Source organism: Oryctolagus cuniculus, chromosome 7 (genome assembly GCF_051225735.1).
Source record: "Oryctolagus cuniculus isolate XC-2025 breed Fujian yellow rabbit chromosome 7, ASM5122573v1, whole genome shotgun sequence".
Taxonomy (NCBI): Eukaryota; Metazoa; Chordata; class Mammalia; order Lagomorpha; family Leporidae; genus Oryctolagus; species Oryctolagus cuniculus.
This window is the reverse complement of record NC_142873.1, coordinates 84407501-84418436: the sequence shown is the minus strand read 5'-3', so window position 1 is coordinate 84418436 and position 10936 is coordinate 84407501. Positions and strand designations below refer to the sequence as shown.

Genomic DNA, 10936 nt, shown 5'->3' with positions numbered 1-10936 from the left:
TGGAGAGAGAGAGAGAGAATCTTCCCACCACTGACTCACTCCCCAGATGGCTGCAATGGCAGGGCTGGACCAGGCCCAAGCCCAAGCCAGGAGCCAGGAGCTTCAACCCAGTCTCCCACGTAAGTACAGGGGCCCAAGCACTTGGGCCATCTTCTGCTGCTTTCCCAGGCGAATTAATGTAGAACTGGATCCGAAGTGGAGCAGCTGGGACCTGTACTAGTGGCCCTGTGGAATGCCAGCATCACAGGCGGTGGCTGAACCCACTGCAGCACACTGGTTCCTTTTACACTCCAAATTGCTGCCCTGGAGTCAAGTCTCCCCATTTACCTTGAAGGCATCTTCTGACTCCAAGGGATCTCTGTGACAAGCCCCATAAAGATGAGTTTGTTCTTTTTTTTTTTTTAAAAAAAAAAAAAAAAAAAAAACTCTTTAAAAATGACTTCCTTCAAAAATAGTTTTTGCATTGATATTAAAGGGAAAACTTTTTCTTACTTTTTTTTCCCCTAAGAAAGAGCTGGGCTGCTTGTCTTGGAGGCTGCCATATCAGCGTGTAGCAGTCTGGTCTTCACCAGGCCCTGAGGGCATTGACCCTCTGGCTGTGCGTGGGAGAGGCTAAGAGAACTGGCCCTTGGAGAACAGAAGGGATATGATTGAAGGATTTCCATGAGAAGGAGGGAAGGTGTGCACAAATCATTTTTGGGTGAGTGAGGGGGATGAGGACATCACTTAGGATCAACATGGTTCTCGCATTTTATGGCATTTAGGAAACAACTGAGTTTATTTTTCTCTTCCAAAATAAAGTACTCTCATTTCTTATTGTAGGTAAGCAGGATGAAAGTGAATGTGTGGTATCAGCAGAGGTTTCTAGAATTGCTGGACACAATATAACATCATTTTAATTCAGGCAATTATACTTTATAACCCGATCATTACATGGAGCACTGTTTTTGTATTTGAAAAAAACCAGAATACAGAGCTCCTTTCTGCATAACGACTCGTGCGTGCTGACACAGTTTTTGTGTGGTTAGTATCAGCGGGAATAGAAGATTGACACTGCTTCCTCACTCAGGCAGGCACTTTGAGACCACCCAGATGAGAAAAGACTGCTGAACGCAAGGGGTGCAGAAATAAAGACTACCCAGAGGTGGCGCTGTGGTTAAAGTACACCTGCATTTTGATTACAGTGACTGTATTTACTCCTACTCCTCAGAAGAGAGACTGTTAGCCATTATCGCTTTTGTATTTCTATAACCACAACATCAGCAAATAAAGCACACTGGTAATACAGTCATACTCACTCTGATCTACCAGGACATGTGTAAAGACCTCATTCCACACAGAACTGGAGCCAAAATGCCAAAACCACCTCCTAAGACGTGGGCTCCTTGCAGCCTGGAGACATGCACATTCAAACTTCCATCTAGCCTTCTCTCCTTCAGACAGTCTCTCAGCGACACCTGAACATGTGCCTGCTTAAAAATCCAAAGTTTTCATTTTACTAGTATAATTCCATTTACGTAGACACACTCTGGGAAAATGCCAACATTATCACAATTCATTATAGATCTATGTGTTACGAGCTCTGTTTAAGCAAATCACTTTTAAAAGGGAAAAACTGGGGCAGGTGCTGGCTGCAGATTCACCTGCTGCTTGGGATGCCCACATCCCGTATCAGAGGGCCTAAGTGGAGTCCCTGCTACCACCTGCTTGGGATCCAGCTTTCTGGTAACGTGCCTGGGAGACAGCCCTTGATGGCCTGAGTACTTGGGTCCCTGCCACCCACATGGGAGGCCTGGATGGAATTCCTGGTTCCTGCTTCAGCTTGGCCCAGCCTTGACTGTTGTTGGCATTTGAGGTGTGAACCAGAGGACAGAAGCTCACTTGCTCTCCATCTCTCCTCCTCTTTCTGCCAGTCCTATAAATAAATAAATATTTTGAAAAGGGAAAATAAGGACCATTAAGGTTCAGGGAATATTTACTCATCTGTAACAAATCATTACCTAATTGTAGCTAAGATCTTGGGTCATCATCTCATTTTGACAATCATAAATTATTAACAAGTTGAAAATGAACCAGAGAATTAAAATGCATTATTTGTTCACGCGTTCCTTCCCTCCTTGGGTTAGCTGAGTTATCTAGACTAGCTTTCTGGGAAAAGCACATCTTTGGTAAGTTGGCCTTCCTTTTGTCCATTATTCATGCCCATCTGCAGCTGTCTACAGGACATTTTGATTACTGCTCCAGTGTCAATGATTTTTGTAAAAAATTTTTCATATGTGCACGAGGTGAACTGGTGGTAGCAATGCAATTTTAAATACAAACCAATCACATTCATTCACTTAATTTTAGGATGCCAGGGATTTGAGGTGAGTATCTTAATACTTAATACTAGTGAGTATCTTAATTGGCATATAAGATGTCCTGTGCCTATTTCAGTAAACGATAACTACTCTCTTTTGCAGCCTTAGTTTGAAAGGCAGGCATGTCCCAAACAGGACAGACGTGCCCCCAGACACCCAAGCCTGCGAAGCTGAACACCTACACTGTCCTGCCACAGTCCCCTTCCTTCCGTTCTTTTGCTCAATCCTGCCGAACCGTGCGTAACACAATCTGAAAACTTGTCCCACAAGGATGGTTTGATTTAATGATACCTAGTAGAAAGGCTTTGCACTTTCATGATCATTTCCACCAGAAAAATCTCTCTGGAACTTACTAATAATCATCAGACCTAATAGGAGCCTCGGATGGGAGATTTATTAAACCTATCCCGCAGAGCGGGTAAAGTGGACCCACTAGGTATTCAAGCATCCTGGCTGGGCTGCGGCCCTGCAGACTCCCAGCCTAGCGCCCTAAAAGCATTCCTCAGCTCTTGATTTATTCGAGGAGCTCCACTGCTTCCTCTGCAGGGGCTGTGACACTGCGAATCTTGCCATTACTTCCACTGCGTTGGGGGGCTGGGAGACACTGCGGCTCTCGGCCACAGTGGCCAGGGTAGTGGGACAAGGCTTTCTCCAGGAAGTTTCCTTCGACTGTGAAAACAGGGCTTGTGGTCCCACAGCAAGGACGCCTCCTGGACACTTGGTTCAAACCCGGGTTATGGAAGGGGCCTAAGTAGGCAAGAATCTAGGTAGGGGCGATACTTACTTCCCTTACTGTTCTTAGCTCGTGAGCTAAACTTCCACTAAGGTTCATAAATCGCCAGCACCGTGAATTTAAAAACCGACAGAGAGAGAGAGAGAGAGAGAGAGGCAGTCCGCCGACTTTTCTTCCCAAACAGGAAGAGACCCGTATCTGAGAAAGATGTGCAGTAAGTTTCCTAAGGGTCTCCACGGCGCCAGGGGAGGGGACGCCCCGAGGGAGCAGCGGGCGGGGTCTCCGGGGTCCCCGCGCCGCCTGGGCAGGTGCGGTGGCCGCGCCTCGGCGGCCGGCACGGTCCCCGGCGACGCAGGGCGCCCGCTCACTTCTCGCCACCTGACTCGGGCCCTTCCCTTCGGCTGGCTCGGCCCGCTCCGCCGCCTCGCTCTCTCCCCCGCCCCGCGAGGCTCGGTTCAGTCATCCCTTTGTCCTCCCCCGGATTGGCAGGTTTTATTATTCCGCCTGAACAATCCGGCCGCCCAGTGGCTGAGGGTCGCTGACGTCGGCGGCAGAGCCGGGGAGTAGTTGGGATTCTGCTCTGTCAGTAACACATGTGTAAGCGCCGCGGAGGGAGCGAGCGAGCCGGCTAGAGGCCAGCGCCGCCGCCGAGCCGCCGAGCCGCCGAGCCGGGCAGCAGCAGCAGCAGCAGCCGCCCCGGCAGCGGCGCAGGCTCCAGCGCGCCGGGCCCGGGCCCGGCCGCAGCCCCCCGCTGCCAGCGCGCGCCCGCTTCTGCCGGGGCCCCCCGAGCCGTGCGGGCCGCCGCTCCTGGGGCTGTGGTCTGCGCCGCGGCTCCCGGCCCGGAGGTGCAGGGAGCGCGGCCGAGCCGCCTCCGGCAGCCTGAGCGGGCGGGCGGGCGAGGGAGCGAGCGAGGGAGCGCGCGGGAGGGAGGAAGGCGGCGGCGGCGGCGGAGGAGGAGGAGCGGGCGGAGCGCGGCGGGGGCGGGGGCATATACAAAGTGAAGCCACATTGCCAAACTTGCAGCAGCGATTGCAGCAGTTGCTGCCGCTGCGCCGCGCCTCGAGCCGCGCCGCGCGGGCCGAGGGCTCCCACCGCTGCTCGAGCGCAGCCGGAGGCTGAGGAGAAGGACGGGCACCGCCACTGACACTTCTGCTCCCGGCCGCGCTGCCCCTGAACGCGGGGGGCCTCCCCACCCCAGCCCCAGAGCAGCGCGATTTTAAAAAAAACAAAAACAACAACAACAAAAACGCCCAGCCGCCCTCAGCCCCCTCCTCCCCTTTCCTGCATCTGCGAGAACTCCCTCCCTCCGCGCCGCCGGCCGAGGCGCCCCTTCCCTGGAAGCCGAGCGGCTCCGCTCGCCCGCTCGCCCGCTCGCTCGTTCGCCGCCGCCGCCGCCGCCGCCGCCGCCCGCAGTCTCGCAGTATAGGGGAGAAGCAGGTAAGGGGGCGGCTGGGGAGCCGGGGAGGCCGGGAGGGGGCCCGGGCGGGCCGGGGCTGTTTTCTTTGGCTTCCTTCCCTTGACCGTCCCAAATTGCAAGTAAACAATACGTCGGCTTAGATAATGCGCGAGTCTGAAACTACCGAGGCCAGCCTGCGAGCTAGCGCGGAGGGCACGGAGGGCAGCCCCGGGCCGCCCGCTTTGTAGCGGCTCCTGCTTCTTACAAAAGGGTTCCTCTCGGAGGCCGGGCTGCCGGGGACCCTGGCGGGGGTGGGGATGTTTCCAGGTCCGAAGAGGAAGGCTGGGTGGTGTGTGTGTGGGTGGGTGGCTTGGGGGGTGCTTCGATGCGGGGTTAAGTAGGAGAAGTAGTGCGTTGGGGGGTGGGGGTAGGCACGACCCCCTCCCCCTTCTAGTAAACACTGTTTTTGAAACAGTGGCAGAAAGGATCTAAGTGACCAGGATTAGGTATTGCTGGTTCTTTTTAAAAAATTCCTCTTGGCTTATAAGTCTTTTGTTCCAATCCAGGAGAAATCCGGTGAATCACCTAATTAAAATCAAGACATGAATTAAGCATCCATTTTTGTACTACAAATTGCCAGCGCTACGTTTGTCCCTCCCTTGGTCTCCATTAAAAAACACCAGAGACGTTGTTAAAGGGGGCAGATTTTGCCTCTAGCTGCCAGTTCTGCTTTCTATTTCACTGAGTATCCCAGGACCTAAATTGCTTGGCTATGTAATTACTAGAGTATAAGCCTATTTAACTTAAAAGCTTTCTTTTTTTTTTTTCCAACTCTAAATGAAACTTGATGAGGGCCGTCCTTAGTTATCAGGGGAGTCGGTTTCTGCTCAGTCCTCTTGATTCATCTCTTTTAGATTTAATCAGCATTAAGGTATTGCTTGTCCTTAAGAGCTTTAGCTAATGGGGTTACTGGATGCTTTTCTCAGTGTAATATTTCCTTTTCAAAAAAATACATATATATATATTTACCTCGCACCAAAGATGGGGGTTGGGAAGAGCTTGAATCTTCTCCCTCCCTCGCCGCTTTTAAGAAGGAATTTGGAGTGATTAAAACGTTGGGGTGTGTGTGTTGGGTGGGGGTGGGGGGGGACAGTTTAAAGACCCAGGGCAGGAAATGCAGATTCATTTGGGTTAGGGCTGAAATTGTAACAAAAAGCAATTCCTCGAGTAAATGCATCAGATAAATCAATTTACATAAAGGTATGATGCCTTCGGATAAATGCAATGCTAATGGGTTTTAGAGTGGTCCTGTTTCCAAAGTCGCTGGGTTTTGTTACAGCTTAATTGGTGCAGTTCTTATTCTGGTTTATTGTGCGGTCGCTGGACACACGTTCCGGGACTCTTTCGGAGGAAATGTGTTTAAAATCGGCCTATTTAAGGAACCCGAGTCCTTGTTTCCTTCCCTCTGCCTCGTTTTCTTGCAGCAGCCAAGTTGGGCCGGGGACAGGCAAAGTTCGCCCTGTCCCTTCTGAGGTATCAGCTGAGTGTCTCCAGCAGATAGCCGGAGCCTGGGGGAGCCCACACTCTCGGCTTACAGAGGACAAAGACAAAACAGGCTGCTTAATTGGCAGTAAATAACTTGATCTTTTTATAGAATAAGTGACTGGAGGAACACTAGGACTTTATTGGACTCAGGATTGGAGGCAACAAATTAATCGGTTTAGGCTAAGCTTTATAAATTGATTCCTATATTATACTGCGGTTGCTTCTCCTGTGGCATTCATTAGGAAGAGTGGGGAATTTTTAAAAGCAGTTTTTGGTGACAGCAGGACTGGCTCGAATTTAACATGTGCATCCTTTAATAGTGCCTTCTCACATATTATCTGTACGCTCCCCCCCCCAACCTTGGAGGAACAAAGGTTTAGCATTTAAATTGCTGATCAAGGGCAGATTAGTGAGACCAAAGTGGAGAGTGTTTGTATAGGAAGTTAACAGGCATCCTAAAGTTCAATGATCTATTATTCTTGCCTGTGTCCTGAAAACCCAGAGAAAACACTCACTGAGCTTCAAAATGAAATGAGATTTGGAACAATAATGGGAGATGGCGGTCACCACCATGGCATGTGAAAGGTGCTGTTTAAAATACGAAAAACCAGTTTCGCAACTTTACACGCCGCACCCCCCACCCCCCACCCCCGCCCCGCTCCGCTCCCCGCACCGGCTCCCGCCACCTTGCCTCGCCTCCCACCATCACGCTCTCCTTCGCCCCTCCGCCGGGGCCGCCCTCCTTCCCCTTGCGGAAAACCCTCAACTCTTTCCAACTTGTGAAGTGCAGCTGCACTTCCCGGGCAGAGCTCGGGAGGGAACGTGGCTCCGGCGGGGCCGCCGCCGCCCAGCTCCCCTGGGCGCGCTCGCGGGGCTCGGCGGGGGCCGGGGAGGGGCCCGGCGCGGCGGTGGGTGGGTTTGACCCTCATTTGCTGGAGGCGGGCGGCGGGCGGCGGGGGCCGGGGCGGGGGCGGCGCCGGGGGAGGCGCCGCGAGGGGTGGAGCGCGCCGCGCAGCCTGGCTCGCGGAGTTTTGACAGTACCCGAGCTGCGATTGTCAGCCGCGGCGAGCGCAGCAAAGTTGCGAGGAGCTCGTGGCCCCAGAACAAAGCTTGAGAAAAGTAAACAGGCGGCTGCTGCCGGCGAGCCTCCCTCCTTCCCTCTCCCCCTCAGCCTCCTTCCCGCCCTGGCCCTGCTGCCTCCTTCCAGCAGCTCCGCGGGCAGGAGGGGAGCGCGCCTGCCTGCTCGCTCTGCCGGCGATTACTAACTTTTGCATCGCCCCTGTTTTGTCTCCCTCTCTTTCTCTGTCCCTTCCCGCCCTCTGCAGACCATGGTGAATCCGGGCAGCAGCTCGCAGCCGCCCCCGGTGACGGCCGGCTCCCTCTCCTGGAAGCGGTGCGCAGGCTGCGGGGGCAAGATTGCGGACCGCTTTCTGCTCTATGCCATGGACAGCTACTGGCACAGCCGGTGCCTCAAGTGCTCCTGCTGCCAGGCGCAGCTGGGTGACATCGGCACGTCCTGTTACACCAAGAGCGGCATGATCCTTTGCAGAAATGACTACATTAGGTAAGACTGCTGCCTTTCCCCAAGACGGGCCAGTGTAGCCATGGCAAGACCAGAGGTTACCAGGGGGTCGAAGGGAGAGGACTGGGCACCCATGGGAATACACTACAGCCTTCACCTTGAAAACCTTTTGATTAGCTGGGTTGCCCTCAACCCAGCATTCAAGGAGTAAGTCTGAGCCCCCAGGATTTGAGGACAAGTTAATGGCAAATGCCACACCGAGTAAAGTCAGTCTGGCAGGTCGGAGCCCTAAGCTGTGTGCCACCACCCGGCACTCTTTGGGCCAGAATTTTAAGTGGTCGGCCTGGAAAGTGGACCTCAGCCTGAACATCAGTGGCTCAAGTGGGAGTTAAGCTGCTTTTTTAAAGCAAGGGTAGGGACCTCCCGGGAAACGCAGAGACAAAAGGTAGACTTTAGAAATAAAAGTATAGCGAGAAATGATTTGTCTGTAGTGATAGCTAATTATGGTATATACGTAAGCCCCTTTAAACTTTTTTGAGTGGAAAGCTGTGACTCATTCTTTGTGCTCCTTGTGAAAAATGCTGATTCCCCATCAGCTTACAGACTTGTAATTCTTTTTCTAGCAAAACACAAAACAGAACCAAAAGCCAGAACCTAGCGGTAATGTTTCTCTCCATGCTGTTCCGGGGAGGCTGGGAATGCTCCGTGTTAGTGTGTGGTTTGCCATGTAGAATTTGCAATTTTTTTTTTTCAACTGAAGAATGTTCAGGTTTGGGGTTTTTGTTGCTGTTGTTGTTGCCATTTGTATCGCTGTCCTTGATCCCCAAAGGAAATTCAGCAAAAGAGGCTATAGAATTATACTAATCTTGCATTTTAAAAGCAATGTATAGGAACATTCATATGTCTGTGTAAGCAATCTTTTCCAACAAGTTTCAGTGCAATTAATGGAAAGAATTCAGGAGGTCAGGTGCCTATAGGATCTTTTCAGGTGAACTCAAGCTACTTAAACTCATTAATTTGAAAGGAGGCATTTGAAGGATTACACATTTAATTTGAGTAAATGGTTTGATAGACTGATGCACATGAATGCTTCTAGGAGGTGTTCTGTTTCAACATCCAGTAATTAAAAAAAAAAAAAAAAACCACCCGCACACCGTTGATGCTCCAGAATGGCACACTTTAGAAAAGCATTTCATTCTATTTAAATCTCCGGTCTACAACTTTTTCTTCATAGGACTACGTAAGAAATTGTGTTCTTTCTGCAGTCTGGGGAAATCGGTAGCTGTTTTGCTCGAAGTTTAGTTTCATTGTGATTGCCCGAACCCTGCAGCTGGTACTGCAGAAGATCTCAATGTGGTTGAGGACCGAGGACTTGGGTGTGCTTAGCCCAGTGATAGCTGTCACTCCTGTGGAATGATGGAGCCGCATGATGTTTGGTTATACTGATGGGGCAGCCTGTGCCCACTGTGCTGGCCACCCTCCCTCAGTGAAGTGAAAGAAATACAGGGAGGGCGAGGGCTTTTATTTTCAAATGAAGATGGCTGCATTAATTCCACTAAGTGTTCTTTAAGAAGTAAGTGCTGGAAAATCAGCAGGAGCACGGGTGTAATGCTTTTTGGTCCTTCTTCCAACTGATGCCATGAGCTCTGACAGTATTGTAATTAAATAGAGAGCTAAACTGTGGCAAGAAAGGAGGGCTGTTTGAAGTGGAAAAATTGACAGGGCAGTTAAGATTTGGTGAATGGTACAGATTCATCTCCAAGTGCCTTCAAAAAAAAAAAAAAAACCCTTCTGATTACCACTAATTAAAAAGATGGGTCCACTTGCATTCCCTTAGGACAAGTTGAGGCAAGTGGCTTCCTGGGAATTGAGACCCATTTCTTTCCCTGTTCTTGAGGCCAAACATCAATGCCCATTTGGTGTAAGAAAACACCAAAAAGCAAGAGAGCGCCTAATGGAGCAAGGAGGGGGGTGTGCTCAGCCCTGAGCCTCCATCAGTCGAGCCTGTCTTTGCCCTTCTCAATCTGGCCACTGGATCAGCCCTGCTCCTGAACTAGATGCCTCCCTGAGACCCAGAGATGTGCCAGGAGAGGAGTTCTAGTTCAGTACCACATTGATGCTGGCCCTCAGGGCTCTCCAGCAGCTGAGGGCAAGGAAAGTCTGCCTTCGGCCTGTGCCCCCGCCCCCACCCCCCCATCCAGGGGCCAAAAGAGTGGGAGGGTGGCCAGGCGCCGGCGTTCCCGGGCCTCTCCGCTGCCCGCACCCTGGACTCCCCAAGTCCACTTGTTGGAGGATCCCGCAGCTCGACAGCTTCGGGAGTGAGGCAGCCCGCTCGCTCGCCCACCACCAGGTGAGGCCCGCCCCTCGGCTCCTCGGCCCGCTTGGGACCACAAGAGCTATTTATTAAGGGGCTTTTAAACTGTCTGACTTGGAGGTTGTGGTTTTTTGAAAACAACCAAGATCTGGCTAAAAAGCTGCGGGAGAGCTGGGAGAGGCCAGGCAGTCCGGGCCGAGGGTGGGGGGCGTCCGTTCCTCAGCCCCCCCTCCCCCGCGCCCGCCCGCCCTCTCCGGGGCCCCAGTGTCTCTGGGGCAGGGCTGCTGGGCTTCTGCCTCCTCTCCCTCCAAGAGTTCAGATAAAGCGGCTGCCTTGCTGCAGCGAATCCGCACAATTAAAAGCTTTAATTAGTGGCTCCTCCATTTTCTTAGTTCTGATGGGCTTTATCTAATGAGATCTGGTCTCTGGCTTAGATCTGCTCCGAATGACGTGTCCGCAATGAATGAGAGCTGCGTCGCAAACAAAACATTTAATTAACAAAATTGGCCTCAGAGAGAGGGAGGGAAAGGCTGGAGGAGGGGGTGTGGAGAGGAGGGGGAGGGTGGATCTTAAAGGGACCTACGCCCGCCAGTCTCCCTCCCACCCCCGCAAAAATCGGCGGAACCTTCCAGCTGCCCCCCCTGTCACCCTGGCGTCCCCGGCGCCCGGCCCCTCAGCTCCACCCTAGCTCCGCCAAGTAGCTTCGGCAACTCCGCTTCTCCTTTCTCGAGCCCTGTTTCCACCACCCCCACCCCGGGCCCAGAGACTGGCGCGGAAAGTGCAGCCCGAGGAGGAAGTTCGGAGACCGGCGGGTGGGGCTGCAGGTCCGGGGAGGGCGAGGAAGCTCGCAGGAAGCCCTGGTGGCGGTCGTGGGCTAGCCCTTCCCCGCTCGGCCCGGCCCGTGCAGCCGAGAGGCCGCGGCCAAGGCGCCCGCGCGGCCGGCCGGCGGCGGCCTCGGGCCCACGAGGGGGCGAGCGCAGGCGGGCGCTGGGCGAGCGGGTCGCGCCTTCTCTCCCCGGCTGCGCTTGGGCGGCTCACGTGGCGCCCGCAGCCGCACTGTGCGCCG

At 53.1% G+C, this 10936-nt stretch overlaps 1 protein-coding gene and 1 long non-coding RNA gene across 5 annotated transcripts in view; both read left to right on the top strand.

Annotated features, from left to right (window-relative positions):
* Positions 1–4112: 4112 nt before the first annotated feature.
* Positions 4113–10936, top strand: part of LMO4 (LIM domain only 4) — a 16860-nt gene continuing 10036 nt past the window's right edge. The window contains exons 1-3 of one of the 4 annotated variants that reach the window (XM_089337100.1): positions 4113–4530; positions 6537–6619; positions 7360–7598. In XM_089337100.1, coding sequence (XP_089193226.1) covers positions 7363–7598 — 236 coding nt within the window. In that variant the 5' untranslated portion in view covers positions 4113–4530; positions 6537–6619; positions 7360–7362. Of the gene's footprint in view, positions 4531–4681; positions 4817–6536; positions 6620–7003; positions 7154–7359; positions 7599–10936 lie in introns of those variants that run through there. The other 3 variants (XM_089337101.1, XM_002715878.6, XM_051856289.3) reach the window with 3 other exon arrangements.
* Positions 9913–10936, top strand: part of LOC149125635 (uncharacterized) — a 4253-nt gene continuing 3229 nt past the window's right edge. The window contains exon 1 of the long non-coding RNA XR_016237208.1: positions 9913–10936. This exon is cut by the window's right edge and continues 10 nt beyond it. This is a non-coding gene — a long non-coding RNA (uncharacterized LOC149125635).